The 27,177-nt window shown below is 45.0% G+C and overlaps 1 protein-coding gene across 1 annotated transcript in view; it reads left to right on the forward strand.

The window, feature by feature from the left end:
• KLF7 (KLF transcription factor 7) overlaps positions 1-24,787 on the forward strand; it is a 57,375-nt gene extending 32,588 nt beyond the window's left edge. The window contains 2 exon segments of the mRNA XM_086615873.1: positions 17,781-17,904; positions 24,730-24,787. Of these exon segments, the coding sequence (XP_086471999.1) occupies positions 17,781-17,904; positions 24,730-24,781 (176 nt within the window). The 3' untranslated portion in view covers positions 24,782-24,787.
• The last annotated feature ends 2,390 nt before the right edge of the window (positions 24,788-27,177 follow it).

A 27,177-nucleotide genomic window follows, 5' to 3' on the forward strand; every position in this document is an offset into this window, starting at 1 on the left:
TAGCATCAGTGTGTGAAAATCTTACGTTTTACAATTAATCCGTGTCGAGAAGCATTTCTCACTGGCCCTGTGGTACTCCTGTTGAATAGCCCTAGACTGTTCCTAGTGCTATTGATGTGCACGTGTCTGCCCATCCACAGCAGTGCTCACATGGTAAGAAAGGTAAGTCCACCTTAGCTGAGAGATGGGGGAAGACCTGTATCAGATGATGAGACTGCAGCTGCCCGAGTGAAGTGCCCCACACCTCCCATTCCGAGCACCTCACCTCATGGGTTCAGCTATCCCTCTGCTCTTGCCAGTTAAGCTGTCAGTGGTTTAACCAACCCCTAAACCATTTACTAGTTTATGGGAGCGTTCCTGTTTCCATCCACCAAGTCCTAAGCAGATACCATAGGTTGTTAGGAAAGCAGAAAGGCAAAAGACAAGAAGAATACAAACCTGGATGAGGAGCTCTCCTGTCTTTGCAGCTGTATAACCACCTGCACCCAACCACGTCCTAGCTGTGCATGGCTGTGTAGAAAACATGGTTTCATTTTGCGATGAGGACTGGAGGCACCCTTGTTGTTAAAATACGTCTTTGATGCAGAACCTGGGAGCAGCTAGGCACCTGGCTCCCATTTTTCTCCATGGAAAGCAGATTGTCTAAAACGCCTTTGAACATTTAAATCTTGGGAGCAACCTGAGTGAACCAAGGGGAGGCTTATCTAACTAGCTTTTTCGAGTCCAAAGCACAAAGTCATTCACACCCCTTCATTCTGCTTAAGTGCTCTGTTCCCTTAAATATCACTGATTGTTGGATGCCTTAAATCAGAGCTGGTACAATCGAGACATTAAATCTGTTCATGCTGACCTCTGCAGTGGAGTTTCCCCGCAGGGAGCTCCTGCCTCCAGTAAAGGAGAGGGACAGAGAGGAATAGCTATGGAAATTTGGGACTGAATTATAAATGGCAGGGCTACCTCCTTTCCCATGGACGCCTTCAGGGCTAAGGACAAGGAGCCCTTTTCTCCATCAGTGCTTTGTTTTTTTCACACTGTGAACTGAGTGTGCTGTGGGTTGCGAATGCACCCAGCAGTGCCAATGGCTAGTAGCCACTTGGCGCAGTCAGTGGCTGAGCCAGAGGGTCTGAAATGATTGCAAGATATTTTCCTTTGGCTGGTGGCTTGTTAGTATGTCATGCAGGAACAGTCTGCCAGTGTGGGCTCTGCGTAAAGGGGTGTGAGTGCCCTGGCAGACAAAGAGCTCTCAGTGTGGGGGTTCACAGGCAGGGAGGCAGATGTGGGCTGGTCACCCAACTTGCACGTGCAAAGTCCACTTGCTGGATCAAAGGGAGTTACTGCAGTGCCTGAAAACAAGAAAACCCTGGGCTGGGGAGCCAGGGGGTGGAAGGCGGCGGGAGGAGGTTGCATTCCTTTCATTCGTATGTAAGACTGACCAAACAGACACTGGCTGGTGTTCCTTGCTGCTGCCTGATGAGGCAGGCTGGCTGGAGGCAACACAGACTGATAGCAGCTTGCTAGATTGGAGCCAATCTTCTCTTAGGGCTTTACTTTGCCAGGGAGCCCAGAAAGAATCAGACCTACGTTGCACTGATGCTGTACAAGCTTGTCTTGTTACTCTCCCGCATCTCATCCATAAGAGAATCAGGACAGCGCTGTAAGGCCCATCCATGGTTGAACTGGTTAGGAAACCACCTTCTGGATGACCTTTGAAGAGGGAAAAACAATCATCTGTGTGGGAGAGAATTTAATCTGGAAGGGAAAGGAAAAAACATTATCCGGATGGAAGGGAAATGAAAATATTTAGCTGAATTCAAAGTAAGCTGGGGCATCTAAAGCAAAGGGTGTGTGAAGGAGCTAAAAGCAGTGGTGGAGTGACGGTCAGAGGGCAGCAAAGAAGCCACTCGGGAGAAATAGTGGCTGGGCCTATAAAGAGGAGGAAAAGATGAGCTGTAGGTTTGGAAAGACCATGCTGCCAATGTGAGGATGAGATAAAAGCATCTAAAGGAACCACCAGGACTGGCACAGTAATCCACCCCTCGCACATTCTCTCTCACTTATTCATGGAGCAAACGTCAGTGCAAACGGTGACATTTGTCCCTTTTGAGAGACAGAAATTTTCATCCAGGCTTCACACATGCATGGAGATGAATTGCCAATGTAATGGAGAGTGGTGAGGGAAGGAATTAGAATGAGCCAAAAACCATGTATAGTCATCAGTACTTCCTAAATTAGAAAACAGGATATTGCTGGTGAGTGTCTGGATGTGAAGAAGTCTAAGGGTGAGTGGGCCTGTGACCTATGGAAAGATTAGTCATGGGATGTTGCTGTGTCTCCCGGATCAAACACCCCTGGAGGAGATTTCTATCTCCTGACAAAACCATTCATCTCAGCCTTCTGTGCCATAATGTATAGGGGAAGGTATGAGATGGCGTGGGCGCATTCTGGCCAGAGATATATAAACTGGCCAGGAAATCCTTAAGATTAGGATAGTGATAAAAAATGACCCCTGGGGAGTTTCTGCTGGGGTTTGTGTTTTATGAGTTTCAGAAGGTTTCGGGGTTTTCCCTTTATGCATCTAAAACCAGGATCTGATACAAGTTAAGCTCAAGTCTGAGAAACAGCAGTTGGGCACCTTACATCTATAATTAGGTTTCTAAAGCCTAAAACAAGTGGGAAATACCCATGTAAATAGATGTTACAAGGCTACATGCGATCTTAAGATAACACTTATTCGAGTGGAGTTTGTTTCACATTGTCAGGACATCTTATTTTAAATTATATAGTTATTTGACCTAAAGTGCTGGGTGAGAGTAACTAAAACAAACAAATCCACCCTGCAGGAAAACAGATTACTACGTTTGCAAGAAAAAGACGAAAGACACAAGGGTATTAGAAGGAGCATTAATGAACAGGAAGGTTTGAGATGGGATTTAAAACAGCAGAGAACAAGAGCTTTCCCAAAGGGTTGGAGATAGAAGAGGAAACGTCCAGAATTTGGAAATGATCAGAAAATACAAAATTGAGGAGGGTAAGCTGGATGATACATAAAGAAAATTAATACAAAGTAAAGGGATAATAGAGAAAATAAGACTATCTGTATCCGTGATACCACATGAATGGGAAGCTGCATTGCCATATTTTGTTAGTGTGGCAGCACCCATGAGCAGAAAGCCAATGAAGAGAAAGAAAAAGCAAATAGCCAAGCACAGCACCAATTCTGCAGGATGCAAGATTTGGAATAATGACTTAGGGAAAAGCATTTAGGAGAACAGTGTAAGTAGCATAGGAGAAATGAAAGCCAAAGCCCAAGATTTTTTGTTGTACAGAGTTCCGCAGCTTCCTTACTGGAACAGGTTGCCCAGAGAGGTGGTGGATGCTCCATCCCTGGAGACGTTCAAGGCCAGGTTGGACGAGGCCCTGAGCAACCTGATCTAGTTGGAGATATCCCTGTTCCTTGCAGGGGGGTTGGACTAGATGACCTTTGAAGGTCCCTTCCAGCCCTAACCATTCTATGATTCTATGATTCATAGAGAGTCCCCAGCTCTGTGTGCAGGGCTGCAGCCTGGCAAGGGGACATGCTGAAGCTCCAGTGGCAGTAGCTGAAACAACAGGTGAATTTGCCACTGGAAAAGAGAGCAAGGGAATTGAGGGAGGAGGAGTGTGTGGGAAGACCTTCATTCAGGGCTGGATTTGTTTTGGGGTACAGTTGCATTGCCAAATTGGAAAGATGTTTTTTGTTGTCGGGTTGGGTTGGTTTGACGTCTTTTGGCTAAAAACGGAACAAGAGTTTACCAAAGTTGATTAAAATAAGCCCAACCTGATCATGAGCTCTTAAAAACTTTCTGGTTTTGAAGCCTTTTAGCCATTTGGCAAGTTTGGAGGGGAGTGTTGTGATTTCACTGTGGAGGGCCAGAGCCTCAGTTCATTATTACGGTGAGAGCTCAGGCTGAGGAAACGAGCTTTGTGAACCTCCCAGGCAGCAGGAGGATGAGCCCTGCCAAAAGCAGCCCTTGCCATTTAAAACACCGGCGATGTTCATTCATTGCTTAGTTGCCAATACCTGAATTCCCAGTCCCGTGTTTCTGCTCCATCATTTGCCAAATCAATAGCACAGGACAGTCTTACTGTTTGGGTTTGAAAATGTAAATAGGTGTTTGTTTGTTTGTTTGTGTCGTGGGTTAGGCCGATCAGGCAACTAAACCCCATGCAGCTCTCCCACTCCAGTAAAATGGATAGGAGAAAAATATAATAAAAGAGCTGAGGGTCGAGACAGGAACAGAGGAGCACCCACCAACCACGGTCCCGGGCAAAAGAGGCTGTTTTCTTAAAGCAAAACAGTTTATTAACAGCTACCTACAAAGAGAAAAGCAAACAAAAACGATTACTTGAGGGATAACAAGAAAACAAGGCCAGAACTTAAAACCACACCAATTCCCCCCCTTTGCTTTTCTTCCCAGCTCTACCTCCTCCCCCCACGTGCAGGGGGCAGGGAAGGGGGGAGTGCAGGTCAGTTTATTCCTGTTGTTACTGCTGCTTCTCTTAAAGGGAGAAGGAGTCCTTACCCATTGTCCCTTCTCCAGTGGATCCCCTACTCATGGAAAGCGTGAGTTCTACCAGCTGGGAGGCAATCCTTACTCCATCAGATATTGCCCAAGTGTGGGCTTATACCAGTCCTGGACGTGCAAGGAGTTGTAGCCACGCGCTCTGGCGTGGGTCATCATAACAGACTTTAAATGCGCTCTGGCGTGGGTTGTCATATCGACCTTAAATGGCCTCCGTACAGACTTAGATGCGTAAAGTCGCCTCGACCTGTGCCCATGATTCACAATAGTCTCAGGCTCAGGCATCTCCTTTAACAAAACACCTCCCCTCAGCGGGGGTCATCCCACGGACTCTAGATGCGTACCGGCTCAGGCTCTGGCAATCTCTTCTCATGTGGGTCCTCCACGGGCTGCGAGTGGGTCTCTGCTTGCTCCACTGAGGACTGGTTGCAAAGGGGCCGCTTGCAAGGGGACTCAGCTGTGGCACACCGTGTCCCATTCCATCTTCACTGACCTGTCCTCTGGGTGACCGTTTCTCAGATCTCAGTCTTGCTGGGTGAACGCGGCCCGGTGGCAACCCGGCAGCGGGGCTCTCCCCGAGTTCCCCAAGTGGCTCCGTCGGGGCCATCCTCGATGGGGCGGGCGCTGGCCTGGCCCCGGCCACCGGCCCGGCCGGGCACCGGGGAACAGGGGCCGTGCCCCCCTCCCTTCTCCTTGCTCCTGGGCAAAGGCACACACCTTTCCAGTTCCTTTGTCCCGACGTAAATAGGGCAATTCGCAGAGGCACCGATTGGCTCAGGCCCCGAGGGGGGATGGGAGTCCAGTCTGAATGGGCAGCTTCTGCCACCTGGACCTCCCCCCCACTTCAAACCATGATAGTTGTGTTTGCCATGTGAGATGATTTTTGGCACAGAGAGACCTAGAAAGTGACGTGACGTTTGCTGTCTGTTCAGCAGCTGCAGGAGGCACAGTGCAGGCACCTCCAAGTGTTACGGCAGAGCTGCCTTGGTAAGGCACAGAGGAGCCATCTCTAGTTTGTCATCTAGAGTTTTCTTTACAACCGGTCCCACCTCTGAGCCCCTGTGAGGCATCCAGCAAGGGGGACAAATGATAGGAATTACAGAGAATGACTCGAAGGAAAAACTGTCAACTTGTCTTCTGCCGATTTCCCTTTGTGTTGCTGCTGTCCCACAGTGGATGCAAATGAGAGGTTAACAATGAGAAGCCATGGGGGTTGGAATTAGATGATCTTGAGGTCCCTTCCAACCCAAACCATTCTATGATTCTATGATTTTCTTGTTCATGTTGTCCAAAGCACTGGCACTTCGGAAGTATTTGAGGTCACACCAGGCCTGAATCAGAGATATGTGCTCAGAGATGCTGTGTTAGGCTAAGGCGGGTTTGCTGGCTGAGAAGGCCTGAAGTGATGGAGTGCCAAATAAAACCACAGCACCATGGCATAGGTGGGTCCCCACCATACGGCACAGACCAACTGGGTAGGGAGACCAGCCAGGCCTGCATAGCCCACGGAATAATGGCTGAAGAAATGTACTTAAAGTTAGTTGAAGGGCAAGCTTATGATGCAGAGAATGCAGGGTGGATTTCATGAATAAAATTGCCTCTTTCTGTTTTGCTGGACTTTAGGAGAACATTTATTTGTGTCTTCAGAAAACAGCTGTCTACACCACTCTCAAAAGCCAGTTGGTTACCACATGTCAAGCAGGGAAAGGTAACGTGCGGCAGTAGAGTGAAATGAATGAGAGACAAGGACATCAAGTGAGGGCAGTTTAAAGACTAGTGCAGTCATTTTGGAAAAGGGAGAGCAAAGTACTGCGTGGGACGTGCTTTATTCACAGTTCTCTGAGAGTGTCCAAAACCTTTGTGTCACTGCAGAACCAAAATCTTGTCCATAGGTCAGCTTCATACGTAATAAGAAGGCTTGCTAAGAATTAAAAGCTTGAAAAGATGTGTGGGCCAGTTCACAATCCAGCAGTCCCATTTGTAGATAGGCACCCACACGTTGCGTTGGGCAGATTTGCTCCTGAAGGTGTCTGCCTTCAAAGCCTGGGACTGAGAGCTGGGGCTGCAAAAACTGAATGCTGAAAAAACACTTGCAGGCGTGCTAGCTAAGCCAACGATGACAAGCATGTGTTCCAAGATAAAAGCGGATCCCCAGCTGAGTTCTGAAAGAAAAGCGTCCTCACTGTATGGGCGGTGCACATTCAGAAGCTTAGCAGGGATTTATTCCTTCCTCCTATACGTCTGGACTCTTACCACCATCAGAGAGAACTTAATAGATTAGTTGGACAATTTTGCAATGTCATTCTAGCTTTTATGATGACCATAAGTGATCATTAGTGCACTGGAAGCTTGTATTAGTTCTTGGAAATGAATGTTATAAAAATACAGGCATGCATATCTGCATGTACTTTTGTTCAATATGCAACTGCAATAGAACTGTATTATGGTTAATTGTGCATAAACTTCCATTTGGACGTTTTTGTGTTGGTCACCTGTAGCGTTGCAAAGCTTTTCCTTCTTCCGAGTGAAATTTTCCACATTCGATCTTTCTCCAGTGTGGTTACTGTTTGTTATTTTAGAAGTTGGAGGAAAAATACTTGTTTTTTAGGAGAAAAAGAGTGTGTTGGGAGGAGCAGGAGAAAACGAGCTGTCCTCAGTGTAACAAGTGTAGCTGAAAACTTGGCTTATATCATGGAAATAGTCTTTGAGTAGAAGACTTTTGTCTGTGAACATCTGGTAGAAATTAACTTGACTGGACTAAGCTATGATCTGTTGTAAACTGACTTTAATATGAGTGTGGTACGTGTGATACAATTTTATCACTACTTCTTTGCAAAACCAAGAATCTCGAAGGTGATTCTTTCCTGGGCTTTGTTTGGCTTTGAACGTTAGGAAATGTGTTTCATACAGAAAACCTCTTTACTTTTTAAATTTTTTTTCCCCTGAAGATGCAGCGTCACCTAGCAATGTAATTTCGTAGTACATTTGTGTCCTCCTTTAGTTACACTCTCTGGCAGCATGAACGACCTGGGTGGTTTCCAGCTGGGTGCTTGTACCTCCCTTAGAGCTAAGGACAGTGATCATCTGTGCCTCTTCCAAAATCCAGATGAGGAGACTTCTTAGACAGTATAATTAATTATCTTACTCACTGCGTTGTGCTCTTGAGACCAGGCTGCTTGGTTCTCCAGGGTTTGCCCAGCAGTGGTCCCAAGACCTTTCTACCAAGCCCCGCTCAGTGTGAAGCAGTGCTGAGCTCCCGCACCTCCGGGCACAGCCTGCACACCTCCAGCCCCGAGAGAGGGAGAAAGCACCAGGGCGGACGGGATCTCCCTCAGAAACGTCACGCTCCTGCCACCATGTAGGTGCCCTGCCCTGACACCAGGGCAGCCTGCACTGGGGAGAACTTGCCTGTGTATTTTTTAAGCCCGAGCACAGAGCTTCCCTTCCACCTCCACTCCCAAATTAAAGCCAGTATCTGAATGAATAAAGCGCCCTGAATCTTCTTCCGTGTTTCTTTCTGTTGTTATAAAACTGAGACACAGAAAAGAATGTTGTTTTTATTTTCCCCTTGTGTTTTATTCCTGTGCTGTCTCTGGCCAGTATGCATCTTTTTCGTCATCTTTCTTTGATTTTTCAGCGGCAAAAGGGAGAAACTGAGGTGACATGTAATGGTGAAAATATCAGCACTGTATAGTAAAAAGCACTGTAATAAGCAAAAACCACATTCAATTATCAAAAATATGGAGCAAAACCATTGAAACGTTAGCACTTGGAAAAGGGGCTGTCCTATTCCTCTTAGGTTTTTCTCATCAGTTCTAGTCCTTGATAGATGTTTCTCAATTTGCCTAGATTTCTCAGAAACTCTTGGCTAAAATGCAGATGTCCAAAGAGCACTTCTTTGATACCGCTGCTCCGGATTATGTAAATATGCACCTGTCTCATAAAGGCTGTCTTCATTGTTCACTGTCCAGGATAACTACAAAAAAACTAGGGAAAAAATACATTTCAGGGTCCTGGAAAAATCTGACCTAGTGAACCGCTGAATTTTTCTCCTTTTTCTCTGTTCCTTCTGCCGCTGCTACACCTTGGCCTTGCATCTTTGAGCTCACAGAGCTCCACTGAATCTGAACTAAAAGGCCTTTATTAGAGGAGATTTTTTTTAAAGTCTTGCCACTTCTCGGACCAAAGTAATGTCAGCTTGAAGCAGCGGAGAATTGTAATTAGGGCAAACAGCGATGCCTTGCATGATGGGGAGAAACAGGAGGAGAGGAGGGAAGCGTGCAACAGCCCGGCGTGCACAGGCTGTTACTAGGAGACCCCGGCATGAAATGCGTGCAGATGAGGGTGCTAATGGGCCAGCCCGCCGCCTGGGTACCAGCCCGACCTGCTGCACAGCTGCTTCTGCCCTCCCGTTGCCAAGCAACTCCATCCTTAGTTTTTTCTTTTCTTTTTTTTTTTTTTAAATTTTCCTCCCCCCCCACTCACTTATTCTGGAGGCTTAATTGGGTAGTTTTGCTGCTGGTGTTGCTGCCGGGTGCCCGCCCGGGCCTGCTGCTCTGCTGCTGTCCCCAGGGCCCGGGCTGCGGGAGGATGTGCCAGCAATTAATGGGGCAGAAGCTCGGGTTGTGTGCCCGGGCTGTGCCGACACCCGTCCCCCAGCCCTGCTCACCGCCAGCCGGGAGCTTCCTTCGGAGGGGAGCTGCAGAGAAGGGGTCTGAAAGGGGAGCGGTGTTTGAAGGCTTTAATCGCTCTCCATGGGAGTCTTGCGTAGACCCAGGAAAGCGCGGCGTTCCTCCCCGCCTTCTTGTGCTCAGTGTGTATGGCAACAGGCATTCATGAAACGCGTCCTCTGAAGTAGAGTAGAAAATGGAAAATTTCCATTTCTTTGAACATTACTACACGCTCTGCTTTCTCTGCTTTTCAGCTAGGCAAGCGGGCTTTGTGGATGTGTGGTAGGTGCTTGTGTGTGTGTAAGACCTAATGCTGAAAAAATTCATTTCTTTTCGCGTCCTGAATGGCTACGTGCTGAAGACTGCTGCTGGCTCGGTAGACAAGCTTTGGCAAGGCCCGTAGGGACTATCTGGAGCTTTGAAGTTTGCAGAAAGACCGATTAGGACATTGGGTCTGTTCTTAACCTCTTTTCCCCCGTCTCTAATGTAGACATGATCAAGCCATCTCTCTATGAGGGCACTGCTGACCTTTTTGGGTGAAAGGAGCTGTATATCGTTCATGGAAATGTACTGCTTTTACACTTGATCATCCCTGCCCATCTAAAATAGGTACAACCTTCTCACATTGTGTATTTCACAATCCTGTCACATTCCTCTTCTGCCCTGTGCTGTCTCCTGCCAGCTTTTCTCTTGTGCTTTGTCACCCTTTCAAAGGCTTTTCCATCTTTCCAGCAGGTGGCAAAACTGTGAATAAAATGCCTTTTTTTTCCCTTTTTCTCTTTTTTTGGGTAGAAAGCATTGGTGAGCCACTTAAGCACTGACCACTGCCCCCCCCCCCCCACCCCCGCATTCCTTTGTAATAATAAAAATAATAATTAGGCTTTCTATTCTCCAACAAAAATCAATTAGGAGTATATTGAGAAATGAAAGGCTCAGAAAAGTATCTGAAATTGATTTTCGTAATTAGTTTTACTGGTTGATGGTTGCACGCACATACGCTTAGATGTTAGCATTGATCTCCAGAGGATGTGTGTACTAAATTGCCTGCTCTTTCCTTTTTGCTAAAGAAATAAACTTATTAATCTTAAAAAGAGGGTGATGATGTTGTGCACTGAACTGCAGCTGCTCACTGGCTTTTCTGTAACCTCACCAGCAGAGCAGCTGCCTGAGCTATGTGATGGTAACTTGCTGAATCTAGTGTGAAAGTGAGGATATTTAACAAGCAGCAGGTCTTGGGCTGCTCCTCTTCTGTGTCTCATATTTGACAAAGTGCACGTATGTAATGAGGAAGGACAAGCACTGGTGTTAAGGAGACTTGCCTGGTTAGGAGATTGCATTCTTTCACGAGTCCTTAAAATTGAATGTCCTTCCTGCAACATCCTTCTAGTAAATATCACGTAGCTCTTGCCATAGGAGGAGTGACCAGTAACATTTTCTGTTGTGCCATGTGCTGCATGCTGATGTTCAGCTAATTAGAAGAATTATGGCTTGGCTTCATTGGTATGCCATGTATGTAGCTTGTAAAGCTCTCAGGGACCCTTGGAGATGAAGAGTGCTACATAAATATAAAATATTGTTAATGTGATGTTCCACATTAGGCATCCCATTGTGCTGTGGCAGGCTTCCGTAATAAAATGCAAAGCAAATACAAATGCCTGCCTGGCGTTTCTCTGCAAGGCGATCTGGGGGGCTGCCTCTCACTGAAAACCCCACTGGCATCTGGCATTTCTGAGCAACTTGTGTCTGCACTGACGATATCCCTGTGGGCACCAGCCTCTGAATGATGCCTTGGGTCGTCTCAAAGTGACACGGCTGCTCGCTGCAACGGCACGGTCCCAGTCAGCAGCCTGGGAACAGCAGATCCAAAAGGATTTTTGAGAAGGGGTGGCGAGGAAAGTTATTAAACCACTCTTTAAAAAGCCAGTGGGACTATTTGATTATTCACACATTTCTTTGCACAGCTCAGACCCCCAGAGCTTCTTTATGGGAGAAATCCAGGCGAGAAATCTTGGATTTAGTTCCTTTTTCAGTTGTAATTGCAGTTCATCTGGTTCTCCAGGAGCACCAGTCTTAGAGCAAGTGTAGCTAAATCTGTCTTTCAATACACATTTTTAGACATTGGGGCTTTTAGAACTAGTTTCATTTTGAAGAGTTTTTAAATCACAGATTTTAAAAGGGAAGGAAATGTTTTGTGTTTCTTTCATAAAACTTTTTTTTTGACCCTGAAACTGTATGTAAATAATTCACGATTGATTAGAACACATGGCGGTTTTTCAGAGGGTGTTTCTGTTTTCTTCTTAAGGACACTTTTGCATGCTAGTTCTGTGTAGTTGCGTAACATGATATTAAGGAGCTCTTGAAACATAGTACAACAAATGTCTTATTTGAATAGCCTTCAAAATGTGCATACAGACAGGATTTGAGTTTTTTCCCTCAGTTTCTTTAAGCATTTTTGGCTAAATCAGTCATACTGACAAAAGGAGTCCTGTTACTGTACCACACTTTAGCACTGAGAGATACCAGCAAGGATTTTAACTGTGATTCTCCACTGTACTTCCTAGGGTTGGTCTGTCTTACTGAAGTTCATTGCCGGGGATTGGGGGGGTAGGGGGGGCTTAAACTACTTGATTGTTTTATAAGTGCACTGTAATCAACATATGTTTGTGCTGTGGTGTTTAAGGTGGGGGATGGGGGAGGGATAAGGAAATAGATATGGATGGGTAATCATAATATCTTTGTTTACTTTTAATTTTGTGAAGATACAGAGTGAAACTGAAGCCTTAATGGGCATTTTTCCAATTACTTTGATGGAGCCAGGATTTCAGCCCGCAGCATTGCCAGCTCATGTGACCTTATCGTGCACATCCCGAAATCTGGAAGGTTTCTTCTTAAAGTCCCCGCTCTTGAAATCCAGGGAACAGAGAGCAAACCCCTTTCTCTATATTTCAAAATAAGGTTTCTAGACTGCTGGGCTGCAAAGAGAAGTTTAAAATCATGGCCCTAGGTTATCTGCAAAGCAGAAGGCAAATGATCTCTAAATATTACTGTTTTCTTCTTTAAAATCTCATTATTTCTATGGGAGACTGGGCTCATGACATTTAACCCTTGGGGTTGGCAATAAGTACTGCAAATATATGTTAAGATTATACATCTTAAAATAGAATATGCTCAGCGTCCATTGTGTGCTGTAGTTTTGTGGTCATGACAGCGTCCTCAGCTGATCTCGGTTTTGTACCTCTGCATCCCATAACCTAATGTTTCTAGTGATCACGCTCTGTTGGAACAGCCACAGCCACTCCTCGTACAAAATAGATATCCCTGGGACCTAGAGAGTGCCTGTGGGATGTGGATGGCAAGGGGGTCTTTGGATTTTGAGAAGAGGCAACATCCCCACCGCTGTTTTTTATGAGGAATATTTACTATGAAGGCTTGTAGAGGGTTTAAGATCTAAGTATGCGTTGGAGAGAAAACCCAATGTTCTCTGTTTTGTGCCTGGAGAGCAAATACACAGCTCTCAAATACACAGCCTGCAGTTGAGCTAGGGCCCCTATACCATCAAAGGAGAGAAATTCACCTCCAGTTCCAGTCTGAATGAAGTCTGATGCGTCACACTCCGCACATGCCTTTGCCTCTCCATTAACTTGAAAAAGATCCATAGGTGGCTATTTCAGATGATGGCTTTCAGTATGTAAAGTCGCATGAGATGAAACTTGCCAAGACTGCCTGAGGCTAGAAAATGGAGAGGGAAGTCCCAAAGACCAGTGTGGTGTCTCCATCATAGACCCAGTCCAGCTATATCAATCATGTTTTGCTGGGAACCTGGTGTGTCTTTACGATGGTAGTGTTGCTGAGATTGTGTGCTTGGCTCTTTCATATTTTCAAATGATGAATTTTGGCTTTCATGAGAAAGCTATACCAATCATTTGTTTATTTTTGTAACTAGATGCCTAATATTTAGAGTCTTGCATTTGTCTTCGTCAGGAAAGGAATAGTGACCCAATTTCAGCGCTGCCAAAGTCTGATGGATTTTTGTTATGACTCATAAATTCTAGCTTGACTACTGCGTGTTTCCCATAAATTCACAAAGGTCTTTGTCCTCTGTTTACCGGAGGTCCAGATTAGACCAGGCTGAATGAAATAAAGAGGATGGAGGACCAGACTCTACTGGTGTGCTTTGGAGGTACCTTTAGAAGAACAACTAGGTTGTGTGAGGTGCCATAGACAGGAGGGGAACAGAGATCCTATTCCCCAAGTATCCCAGTCTCAGAGTATGATAATATGCTCCAGGAAGATGAAAATATTCTGTCCTCTTCCGCAGGACAGAGCTACAGTGAAGAGAGGCTGCTTCACAGAAGTATGGAGTCACAATGGACTGAAACCCTAAAAAGAGTATCTGAAATGCTAATAGCATTTCTGTACCACTAGGTTTTGTGATGATAAGGTCCTTCTAGATCAGTAGCTTTCAGCACAGCACTCTGTGCACTTGCAGGCATGCACAGGCTGCTCCTTGGGGATCCTCAGCAGGCAGCTAAGGATGTGTCTATGTGGGTGTTTTCTGGTGATCAAGAGTCCCGTTTTGAAGTGAGTCTTCTGGTTGCCCACATTCACTGTGCTTTGCTTCTGGCCGGAGCGCACACGTGATTTTGGATGGCCTGTCTGGGAGGTGCTCTGCAAGTGCACAGCTGGCACGCTTCACCTACAGATGGGTTCAGGCCACAGGACCAGGCTGTGACTAGCCAGGAATAACATCCTTCAAATGCAGGTGGTGTGGATGCTGGGTCCTGCATTCCTGCATACCCACTGTTTCATTCAACAGGCCTTTGCTGCGCTGCACTTCTCTCTGATGCACATACTGCCCAAGGAACCTGGAGTGTGGTCAGTAAGCTCGAAATCACTAGGTAGCAGTCTCCATCTCCCAGGTCAAAAAGAAGAAAAAGCTGAAAGCCACTCTTCTGGGTCAGTTCTAGGAGATTTTTCATAAGCATATGGTACATTGCTTTAACACTAGTGCTTTTCTCAGAAAATTGCAGAATTCACTGCCTGAAAGTGTGTCTGCATTGCTGGCTGCCTGCCCTTCCCAGGTGCGTTCGTGGACACGTGAAAGCTGAACTGGCCAGCTGAGTACTTAACAGCTGCATATCAGGGTATCGGCTTCTTTTCGGATGTGCATTGGCTCCTCCGTTGGGTGCATTTGTATAAATGTGGATTTACGGATTTGTTTAAGCGCTGCACAGATCCTTGTGTTGGGTAAAGGTGAGTTAAGGAGTAAAGCCTCCTTTCTGGGAGTGGCTCGCAGGCACGAGTTTTGAGTGCAGTTATTAATTTTGAGGAATTAGAGCCTGAAAAAAGTCAGTGTGACTCAGTCTGTGATGTTCCTATTTTTAATTGGATTTTGAAGCTCGTAATTAATTTGTTAAAAGGGGGGAGATCCTGGCCCTGTAGAAGTGAATGGGAGTTTTGCCATTGCTTTCAGCAGAGGAAGATTTCACCATCTATCTTTTTATTCTCGCTAATCCTCTGCAACAACAGAAGAGCAGTCTGACACGTGGAAAGGATCTTTCCCATTTCTTCTCCCTGCCATTGCCAGTAGTGAGGTAGGAGGACCCTCCCCCCCCTTCTCCATTCCCATGCTTTCTGCATATGTGCACCTTGGCAAGATGTGCTTTCGTTTCATCTTCGGGTAAGGTGACAGCAGCCATTAAAGAAGCAGTTTGTTCTTAGTCTTCACATGCAGAGGTTCGGAGATCTCTCGCCTCCTGCCCTCTCATGGTTTTGAGTAGCTGCAGGAGGGCAGGAAATCCAACCTCTTTGAGGTCTCTGGGTCAAGGAGCCATCTGACATGGCTTTAAAGGTCACCATGCTCCTTTGCATTTATCTTGTGCCACGCGGAGCACTGTATGCCAGCGTGCTGTCTGGAGCACAAAGAGGTACTGTCTGACATTTTGTGGAGCGGGGCTTGGGTTACAGAGGAAAAACATCTGAAAACAAAACTCAGCTCACGGCTGTGCAAGGCCAGACCAGGAACACTTGAGAGAGGAGCCCCTGCAGCAAGTAAGAGAGATACGTGGCATCCCATGGTTTTACCAATAATCATGCTTGGCATTTCTGTCTCTCGTAACCTATGTATAGCACTGTACCTTTTCAAAGCTTTTGACAAATGTTAACAAGCCAAACTCGGCTTCAGTCCTAATAGCCCTTGTTTCACAGAAAGCCCAGGATGTTTTTCCTTCACCCTTCTGCTCTGTAGGCGACTGTATCTGTCAGACTGGCTGTACCTGCCAGATTTGGCTGAGCAGTCGTCTCCTGCGTTTGCTTTGTGGCGTGTGTAGCAAACAGTTGATCTGCCTTGCTGTCTCTGCTCTAAGGTAGGCACTAGAGAGCGTCAGAGAACCGAGGAAGCTGAATTATCGTCGAGGCTTGTTTACTGACAGCTTTTAACAATAATGCGTGAACTGTTCAGAGAAAACTGGTGTGCCGTCATAGACATGACCAGGGCTTCTTTGGGAGTGGGAGAGCAGAGGCAGTATGCCAGGTAGGATGTCAAGGGCTGGAAAGGGGAGGGCACTGCAACTGCAGCTCTAGTGTCTGGGGCCAGCACTGGTGACAGTGTTTGAATTACATTGGGTAACCAGCCCAAAAACAAGACACCAGCACTTGGCTCACTAACAAGAAGTTTCTTGCCTTTTTTTTTTTTTCCCTGAAGAAATCCTGTTAAAAGAAAAAAAGAACAAAAGGCAAGTCTGCAGAGACGACCAGGCAGGCACAATCTGAGTGGGGTGGTGTTATTGTTGGCTCAGCCCATTGTCCTGTTGGGCATTTTCCCATGGTGGACTGCGGCACACAACAGAGACATCCAGGCTGGCCTTTCTGCATTCAGGGACTAAAGGACAAATGGATATTTTGGCAAAGTCTTGCCAGCTCCTTCCCCCTCTTCATTGCTTCACCCCGATGAATCCTTTAATTGACTATTGAGCCAAAGAAACTTCTCAGAGGCCAGTAAAATGGCTCAACTCCAGTTAACGTCTCAGCCCACTCTGCTGTTCTCGCTGGGGTGGATGACCACTCTGCAACAAAGCTGCCTGTGCAATAAGAAGTCCACAGAAACTCACTCACCAGAGAACAGCTTTTCCCCCGTGTATTTTGATGTCATTCTCTTGCCCTCTTCACTTTTCTTGCTCTTTTGGCCTCTCCAGTTTGTCACCTTGAAATACATAGGTCTCCCGTAACCAGACGTCCCTCCTTCACTTGCTCAATAGACATGCTAAATATAGAAATCTGCATCTCTGCACCAAGAAATTTGTCTACTGTGGCCAAGTGATTGTTTCACGTGACTGGCGTAGAGAGGCCATAGACTGCAACTTCAGTTTGGTCAGTGCCGGGTTTTTTAAGATCACCGTCTCAGCAATTTTAAGAACAAATAAATAGGTAATAATCCCTTTTATGGTAATAATTCCCGTCTTAGAAGCATGGTAGTGAAAATGATTTCTTGTGTGTATTTTATCTCAACTCCCTCTCCTTCTAATGCATCCATACGGTGCTGACTGCGTGGGGAATAGTAATATGGAGTTTATATAGGAAGAGGTGCACTGGAGCATTTGTTCTGGGGAGAGAGGATAAATTTCCATGCACATGAATACATATGCACTGAATAAGAAAAGTGGAGGTGTGAGACCTTGAAATTCTTCATCAGAAGGTGTTAATGACTCCATGGATGTTACACCATGGCAGACTTTGATCCACAGAGACTAGTTTGCATTGTAAGATAGATAAACGTGAAGATAGCAGACCAGAAATCTCTCCTGCCTTATCACTGCACCATTTCACTGCCTTCAGTGGCATGGTTAATATTTTGGAGCAGAATAACAGCTGATCAAGGTGTAGTGCAGAAAGCCTGAAGGACCAGCTGATTTAAAGAAGAAAACATTTCTCCTCTCACACTCACTGTCCTGATGCATAATTTCTTTTACCAAGGAACAGTTTCTGTTGTCAGAAGCAAATATAGAAGGTGCAGTCCTAGGGGACAGCGGGCACGAAAGCTTGAGGGCAACAGATGTGAGTCTGGTCATGCGAGGGGTAAATGGCAGCTGGGGTAAAGCATGCAATGCAGTGGTGGTGGTCACTCTGGAGTGGTGCACACCTGCAGTGTGTTCAGGTGTTAATACAGCCACTCACAGGTACCACCATAATTAATCTGGCAAGGGCAGAGTGAGCTGAAAAGCTGACTGAAAATCAGGTGTAAGCCACACAGCAGGACAGGCATTTGGAGACATTCTGAGGGCTTCTTTGAAGAGTAATTGGCTGGTTTTGTCAGAAATGGGAAATAACAGTATGCAAGAATTCTAGCAGCGGTAAAAATTTGGGCTGGATCCATCCTCAGTACAATGCATCATAAGCCCCAAGTTGTTTCCATCCCACACTTGGCTATGAATTGTGTGACAGCCTAAGATGCCCGAGTGGGACAGAGGCGAGGTGGGAGGACACGGGGTTTGCAAGTTGAGTGCTCAGTAATCCTGCTGCCACGCTGACTGTTCTCTCCTCCCCTCTGCAGGTGAGAAGCCTTACAAGTGCTCGTGGGAAGGGTGCGAGTGGCGTTTTGCACGGAGTGACGAGCTCACGAGGCATTACAGAAAGCACACGGGTGCAAAGCCCTTTAAATGCAACCATTGTGACAGGTAATGCAGCCTCCTAGTGTGGTTTTTGAGTGTCATGTGGACTTTGTGAGTGGCATGGAGCCACCAGCTCCCCGGGGCAAGAGACCTGGCTCCCAGCACACGGGCCCCTTCTGGCCTCCTGTCCCACTGCCTCGATGCCGGGCCAAGGAGGAACCCTCCGCTCTGCCCTTGTCCTCTCTGCCACAGTGGCCAGGTGGGCTGGCAGAGGGGGAATACTTCTAAGCAGCCTAAGCTGTTCCCATCCTGCAGAACAAAGAGATGTGGGAACAGGTGTAGGTCTGACTGAAACCTGCCAGTGTCTGTTGTGGGCACAGGATTCAGTCTATAGGGCAGCTCTTGTTAATACCCTTAAAAAGGAGAAGACATCCAGAGGGCCCTAGACCTCTTCAGTGATGGGCCTCTAGACAAAGCATATCCACCACTTTCCGTCTCCTGGTCCTGTGAGCCTGGTGCTCTCACAAAGGCAGAGTTCCCTCTATTTGCTCAGCTTCAAGGACTACCCCAAGCACCACTGCCTCACAAAACTGATGTGCCTCACAAATACATGGGTGTATGACAGGGAGGATGTGGAGCGTAATTGGCTGTTGTGCCACAAATGCCCTCCATCTATAGGAAACCTGTAGGAAAAAAGCACTTAATCTCTGTATGATCACTGTTTTCTCTTACGGCTGAGTCTGGGGCTCCATGCTTCCCCAGATGTAACAGGGGAGAGTCAATAAAGGACAGCAAAGGGCATTGTTTTTAAAAGCACAAGAGTGATTTAGGCACATCTTACAATTCAAGTTCATGGGATTGTTTTGTGTTGGATCAGTGATCTCTGCACATTCCTGCTAATTAGTGAATCTTTCCCTACAGTTGTCACCCTTGACATGTATTTGGTGTGGGAAATACTCTGCACCTTCATTCTGTGTAGGCCCAGATCTAAAAGCCTGACAGGTGCCCAGAGCCAGGGTTCCTGAAGAGCCTGTCATGCGACAGTCCTCCTCTGGGCACTCAGAAATGAGGAGCCAGTTTTTCCTGGTGAGCTGAGCACCCCGCAGCCCCCAGCAAGAGCCATGGCTGCTGCCGCTCGCTGCCAATTCCTTTTGCTGTCCTCACCGCTTTAGCTACTTGAATGAATGATGAGCTCATCTGAAAAATCTGGTCATCCTTGCTTGGTGCTGAACGTTTTTGAAAGCTGTGTTCTTTGAATTTAGAAACAAAACCAAAAGAAAACGTTCCTCCCCATCCCCAGTCCCAACTGATAAGAAATTAGGGTGGAGCAGAGCAATTACCCCTGTAATGACTCTTGACAGCACTGACAGGATCGAACAATGAGCACTTCTCCCCCTCGCAGCCCCCAGCTGGAGACTGGCAGTGCCCTGGGTGAAACCTGGATCCACTATTGAGTAATCAAATAATGTGCTTGCATCTGAACGTGTTATCCAGCTAATCCTATTTATATATATTTTTTAAAAAGGCCTAAGAAAATTACCCATCTTTTTAATGCAGCACTAAGGTTCTGTGCTCTGATAAGGAAACATTTTGTAATACAATAAAGGCTCTAGGAAGCCTCTGGGTACACCAGACCAGCAGAGAACATGCGTGGAGGGAGGATGTGTGGGACATAAACAAGGGACCCCATCCTTTTATGGGAAGGAAATTTGATCATTTTCACATCCTGCCTTTCCAAGAGCTTCATCTCCTTAAGTACTCTTCGCCTCTTGTCTCTCTTCCCGTCCCCCTTCCCCCATGGAGAGCTTCCTCTTGGATTGTTTTTTGTTTGATCCCTGGATTATTTTTTGATTTGCTTAGAATGAGGGGCAGGATAAGCCAAGTAGGGACCTCTGGAGTTCTGCTTTTTATAAGCACCTCTGTGAAGGAGAACAGTTACGTTCTCTGTTTTAAATGTAAGCCATCGCCTTTCTCTTTTCTTTCCTCTGAAGAGCAATCTAACCATCCTGGCCTCACAAATACACTCACACACACATACACACAAAGCCCCAGGGTTTCTGTGTCAGGACAAGCAATATTTTAGCAGAGATCTAAAGAAGTACAATCAGTATTTTCAACTCCTCAGTCTCTTTCAGCCCTTTGTTAAGTATTCATATCCCTTCCTACCTAGGTTTTTTCTTTGGCAGCCAACTCAGTCACTGCAGTCAAGAGAGATATTCCTGCAATCATCTAATGCATTTTCTGCTCTTCAGCTGAATCTGTAGATAAAGGAAAAATATTTATTAATAAGTTAAGAGTGCTGAGGATTGTGCACTGTTAAAATCGATGCACATACCATCTGTGTGTGGTGGCAGGAGACAGATTTGTCTTTACTCTCCCAGTCAGTTGTTGAAAGCTCGTAGAGTGAGGGCGCCTGTTCTTCTTTTGGCCTACCACTATTTTTCCTTCTTTTCTCATTGACAGATCTCCCTACTACCACCTATTGCAGACGTCACCTCAAGCAAGCACTGAAACATGTGCCTAAATCTGTCCATAGTTATTTAGACAGACTTTTAATGTTAAAGACGCTCTTTCCTGAGCCCAGGTTCCCAGCTGGAGAAGAGTTTCTCTGTATTTGAACTGCTACCTTTTAGTGCACCCACCATTATTGACAGGAGTTGTGGTCACTCCCTTAGACATCCCAGCTTGCTAAACTATAAGGAGCCTTTTGGAGCTACTTTTAACAACACTGCTGTAGCACTAAGCATATGCCAGTTGTTGTTCAGAGGTGAAGGCTGTACCTTGGCAATCACAGCATCAAAGTGGTGATTCAAATAGCAAAGAAGGGGAATGTTGCACACACAATCTGGCTGCAATTCCCTTCCCAGGCTGTTTTCAGATGTGTTTGTGTCTCCGACATCAAAGGGGTATTAATGTCCTCTGTGTACAGATAAATTTTAAAACAAAAAAGAAGATGTGATTCTCTTCTCCTGCTGTCCCAGCCCTACTCTAACACCATGCAGCCCGCAGATCACATTGTTAGTTATAGCTGGCAAACTACCACTGGTTTGAGTAACACCATATGTACTGCAAATGGTGTGTGGTTTGGTGGCAGCAAGGGAGAAAGGAGAATCAGCTAAAGCGGTGTGGAAAGCAGTGCCTTCCATACACCAGGGATATGCTGGTTATTCTCATTCCCAGGAATTACACTTTTCAGAAATACAGGCTAGGGTTATGTTCCTCACATGGTGTAAGCCCTCCACGCTCCAAGGGGAAGAGGATGACAGGGTAGGGGCACTTGCTTGTTCTGCATAAATAGGTGTTTAGGAGATAGCAACTTAGTGCCAAACTATTGTGGTATATATTCATCTGTGTGTATGCGCGTGCACACATGGTTTCCTTTTCACAGCAAGCTAAGAGCACGCTTAGCTGGAATGAACATGTCCCACAGTAGAGAATCCACAGCTGGTAAGAAAGATGGCTGAGCAATATATTCTTTTCTCATCGTAGTTACCTTCCCTCTTTCTCCTGCAGAGGCTTCAGAGCCGAGCAGTATTGTGTTGCTAAGGAGATAGAGCAAAAAGAGAAAGGAAAGAATCATGTTTGGGAGCAGGGAATTTATGCATCACACATCACTGCATGATTTTCAGAATTAGGGTATCTCACTTTAGCATAAGCTGTCCTTTCTCGGAAGAGCTGGACTAGGACAGGGATGATGGGGAAGACTGTGATGGGCCCACACACAATGTGCAGAGCTGGTCTGGAACTGGAAGAGGTGTAGAGCCAGAGGTGTGGAGCAAGGTCTTGCCTCACAGGGGAGGACTAGAGACCAGAAAACTACTGTTTCTTAATTTGTGAAGAAGGAGGTTCTCTTGACAGCTTATCCTGTGGAACCACTTCCACTGCTGCCTCTAGATCCAGAAGGAAAAAAAAATGTGTCCACTGATCAATAGCTTTTTTGACAGTGTGATTTAGCTGCAAAAATTTTAGGGACTGTTTTAATGTAGAAAGTCAATGTCTACCAGCCTTACCAAGAGATAGAACTAACCAAATTAGTCAGCAGGAGAATGGGAAGAATTAGTGTTGTACCATTTTATTAGCTATAAATTAGCAAATATGGTACCATTTTATTAGCTATAAAAATACTCTAGGGCTGAAAAATATACTAGATGCTAATACTGTGGTTATTGATGTGAAGTAGTGTATTGAATCCATAATTTTATCAGGTCTTGCTGGGCTGTGACTCAGCATACTTTTTCCTGGGTCGCATCTATAGTAGAGGCAATCGGAGAAGAAAAGCCGTGCTTGGGTGGTGGTCTTACGACTAGTCCTAAACTGAAGTGCCAGCTGGTGCATGTCTTTTTGGCAGCCACTCAAGCTGTTGTTTTGTTTTGGCAGCCCTTGTAGCCAGAGCGTGCTGCTTTCTCAGTTTAGACTGACGAGAGAGATGTTGGCCCAAGGGTGTATTTTGGCACCCCAGAGCTAGAAAATTCTAGCTGTGCTGAGCCTGCTATGTTGAGGGCCAAGTGTCCATTGTCAGATTTGCATCTGTCTCGCTGTGCTTCATGTAGGAGCTTGGAGGAATGCAGCCTCCATCCTATTTTGAAGTCTTTCTTTTTAATTTTTGCCACTCTGAAGGTATTAACCCCCTTGTAAGCTGCTACAAATCCATAGAGAACAGCTGACTTCAGCAGAGCTATGCTCATCCAATGAAGATGAGTATCTATCTTTTCCTGCAAAAGTCGCCTTCTAATGAAGTTTCTTTGTCTTAAAAATGCACCTCTCAATCACTCATATCTGCATGTAGATGTAGATAGTTTGCTTCTGCAGGGGAATACTGCCAGTGAGACAGAAAAAATCCCCTAACTATTTAAAATCTCTTCGTTTTTGTAGTTCTTCTCTTTCACAGCCTTTCTCTGCTTAGGGTGTTTATACTCTAGGTGTTTGCCTTTAGATTGAGTGGGGGTTTCTTTATCTTTGGTTTTTGGCTTTTTTTTACTTAGTAGTTCAATTTGTTCTTTTACCTTCTTTCTGAAAAATACGAAATACTCAACTACTGCTCTTTGGAAATACATTCAGTGCCCATGTATGAGCTATCCAGATTCTCACAATAAGCCATTTGGATATTCTTCAGACTGGTAGTGGTGGGTCTTTTATACTTTAAATCTGTAGGGCAGTGAAAAGACATTCCAGACAAGTGACTTCTGGAATAGCTTTTTATGTTGTCCTCAAAGCCTACAAAAACAGTTTACTCAAAACCCACAGATATATGGGCTTTTGTGTGATATTTATAATAGTTGTTTTTTGCTATTAGTAAAAATAAATAGGCCAGTGTCTTATGGCTTAGGGTGGAAAGAAGGCAAGCCAAGATTTGCAGGGAACTTGGAAACCTCTCTGGTTTTAGTGCTTAACTTGAAGTATCTAGTAGAAGGTTAATTTCTGAGAGCATCTGAGTCCTGCCGCTCTGACAATCAGACTCCATTTTAGGGCATTGGGGTAGGCAGCCTGAACCACTGCCCACTTGTCCTGTGGTTTGCTCTCTGGTGCCATACGTATCTTTAATGACACTGTGATGGTGGGTGTGAAATGAGTTGGTGCTTTCGATCCCAGTTCTAATGGGTATGAAGTAAAAAAAAAAATCTTGTTTACTGGCAGTCTTGATAAAATGAGGTATATATTGAATGACAGGGAAGAAAAGCACTTGTCCTCCTGGGAACTCATTCCCCTGATCATGTGACAGTATCTTGGTAGTGTGAAGTGCCTGAATTTGGGCTGCTGTGAGTGCCCTGCAGCATGTCTACTACGAGGCAGCAGTTCTAGAATAGTAATTCCTGATTAACTCTTTGTGGGGTTGCTGTTCTGCTGGAGTGAGTGTATTTTATTCTATCTTAACCCACTTCTCAAGTGGATTAAGTCATTTCAGGAGAAGGCAGTCATAAGCCTTTAGAGAGGGAGTTAATGAAGAATAGATGCTTCATTTCAAATTCATGCCCTACCTTATTCTCAATTAACTGCGTGTTTAGACCAGCCCTAAAACTCAACTAGTTCTCTAGGGATGCTACTCTAAGTCCATCTCATCAGCATCCATCTACATGTTCAGAATGTTAAAATGTTACGTTTTCTTAAGAGACAGACAAAAATGGCTTTGTGGATAAATAACAGAAGTTGAAAGCTGAAGTCCTGGCATTTTTTCTCTGCTTTTACCACACTTCTCGTGTGTTTTACAATTTCCTTGCCTTCTGTATCTCTCAATTTTCACTCTTACTAAATAGGAATAATACCTTATCTTCTCTCAACATCCTTCAGGGAGATAGTGTTCATCAACATCCACATATTACCAGCCAGATTCCCAGCAGAGAGAAAGGGAGAGTTATGTAGCCTGACGGATTGTCAGCCTCTAAACTCTGAACCAGCTTGCCTTCCATGTTGAAGTTAGAAATGAGAATTCAGCTTTCAACACTGGCATGGTACTTCAGTGCTTGTTGCAGGTACTGGGCACTTGAGAAAGCTGATGGTTTTTTGAACTGATGTTGCTGAGTTCTTGAGCAAAACTGACTTGTTTTATTTCATTTTTTTATATGCACACACACTCTTATACTAAACATTTGATTTTATACTACAGGTGCATAGATGAGCACTCTTCCCTGATGTCTGACTTGGTGAAAGAAAGGGGAGGGAGCGGAATAGAGAAAGGAGAAGAGCAGTCTGTTTAGCTGCTGAAGAGCCAGGATAGTTGGCCATCTGTGGTCAGGGAGGTCAATCACATGGGGTTTGGTGGCGATCTATGAATAATCTAAGTAATGTCTCTAAACCTGGACATATATCTCTTCCTGTACATAAGGAGCAAGGAGCAGGACCCTCATTTTCCCAAATCCTGTATTTATTTCATTTCCCACTTGCTTTATTTTGCAGGTGTTTTTCCAGGTCTGATCACCTCGCCCTGCACATGAAGAGACATATCTAAATATCAGTCAGCTTGGCATGGATGTCATCTGAGCTAAGTGCTGTGAAATGAAAGTGGAACTCAAGTTACAGTGCGCTGCCGTGCAGGAGAAGAGAACTTGATCACGTGTAACCCTCTGTACAGAGACCACACGCTCACACTGTCATGCACCCAATTATACTTCAATACGTACATCAGTTCTTTATGCCTTGCCCCAGCTGGATGGGAGAAGATGCAGGCGAGGAAATGGTATGGAGGTGAAGTCAATGAGAAAGAACAATTGCTTACAGCACTTCATCCCTCTTGGATTTGTTTCCTGTTTTTGCCAGTGGAAATCAAAGAAAACAGAGGAGGCTTCCCTGCAGGTGGACGGCAGTAGGAGGGGCTCATTTAACTCGCTTCTCAGTGCAACTCAGTAGGAGAATATTGTCGTCTTGAAGTTGCATATTTGTAGCACTAACTTTCTTTTTAAATAGATGGGGGGAAAACAATGACCTAGAAAACCAAATCCCAGTTTGGTAGCCAAAATTAACCTCTTGGTTCATTTGTTCTTTGTCTGAGAATTCCTAACGTTCAGTGCATCAGACTTCTCACAGACACTTTGACCTGTCTTGATTTTGGTTCCTCTTCCTAACACTGAGCTATTGAGATCCTTTTAAGTCAATACCAGTGGCCTTAATGGCAGTAGACTGTGGAGTAACACTTGTGACACAAATATCCTCTTTTTGACCTGAGTTTATGTAGATTTCACGGAGGACTATATTTTTGTTGGTTGTTTTTATTTTAATTTTTGTTTTGGCTGTTGCACAACATATGCACTAGGGACTCTGGAAGCTGCTGCCATGATGGCTAAGTGGCCAAGGGATAAACCTTTGAGAAACAGCACCTAATATCTCTCTGTAGGCCTCACCTTATTGCCATAGCTAGGACTTCTTGTTTATTTGTTGAACAAAAAACTTTAAAAGCTTATTTGGAAGCTTAAACATTTTTTTCTCTTTTCTCCACGAACAAGTGATCTTCAGAACTCCTTGTCTTCACCTGGATATCGGTCTGGGACTGGCCACAAAGGCATGACTACGGGATTCCTTCCACATCATGTGAGCATGTTAGCCACAACCCACAGCGACTTAGTGATGAATTATGTTGCTTTTTCTTGCTGTTCTTCTACTAACCAATTTAAACGTTAGACTTTTGTTTGTGTAAAGAGCACCTGCAGACGTTTTAATTTAAAGCTAATGTTTGTTGAGCGGCTTACACAACAAAAAAAAAAGGCCAAAAATCCTACTCCAGTCTCTGAGTAGGAAATCAAGAACCTCTTCCAAGTACAATGGCTTCGTTCAGCATTAGCCTTTTAAAGAAATTATCAAAGTCCTCCTTTCATCAAGTTGATGCTGTAGCCCACTCCCATATGAAAAAACGTAACAGTGTGAATGGTGAAGGAAGGGCTGGATTTTACATGCAGCAGTGAGGTTTTTCCAAATGAATGGTTTAAACTATTATAGCCTAGAGGTCCATTTTGGCCTACTGTGTGAACCATCAAGGACAAGTCGAGGTCTCATGCTCACCCTTCAGTCCTATTGATAATTTGATTTTGTTGGCTCAAAGTGGATTAAAGTCTTCATTATGGAAGAAAAACAAAAAAAAAATGTATCTTACCATAACTTGCATTTGTAACTATTTGGCACTGGCCCTTACTCCAAAGACTGCATTTAGGACCATAGAAATGGCCTGTGCAAGCAGGCAGGTGGTCATTAGGTTGTATATTTTGTATATTCTGGGACCATCCCTGTAAGATGTGTCTAGAAATGAAACAAAATGGCGCGTGGTCCACAAACGGTTGCTGCTCTTTTATACTGTATTAGCCAACTGCCCTTCTTTGACTGTTTTGACTCATTGACTGTTAAATATTTCCCTTAATTTATGTTTTGGGAGGTAAAACTGTACTCTTAGGGGAAAAAAAAGAACAAACAAGAAACTCAATAGATGTTTAAGAGCCGTCACCGGGATCCTTGGCACTTGAATTCTCAGCATTTTGCAACCTTTGGTTCCAGTGAGAGATTGAATTTAATTGAAAGATGCTGTTTTCCTCACAGTTTTCACAAAACACTGTGACTGTCAACTGAACACTTTAGGGACAGGGGGGAAATACGATGTCTGGTCCATATGGCATGAAATATGGACCAAAATCTAACCATCTTTTAGGGACAATAATGTAACATTCGTTGTAAGAGCATGAGAGAGCAAGAGAGAGAGTGAAAGAAAGAAAAGAAAGACAGAGAGAGAGAGAAAGAACGGAAATTGAGTTTATTCCAAAGATTTAAAACTAACCGTACTCTATATGTGTATATATATATGCTTTTATATATATGTATACATTTAAAAATTGCGGAGCACTGCTTGCTGACAATCTCGTATTT

The sequence above is a fragment of the Tauraco erythrolophus genome, chromosome 8 (assembly GCF_009769465.1).
Source record: "Tauraco erythrolophus isolate bTauEry1 chromosome 8, bTauEry1.pri, whole genome shotgun sequence".
Classification (NCBI taxonomy): domain Eukaryota; kingdom Metazoa; phylum Chordata; class Aves; order Musophagiformes; family Musophagidae; genus Tauraco; species Tauraco erythrolophus.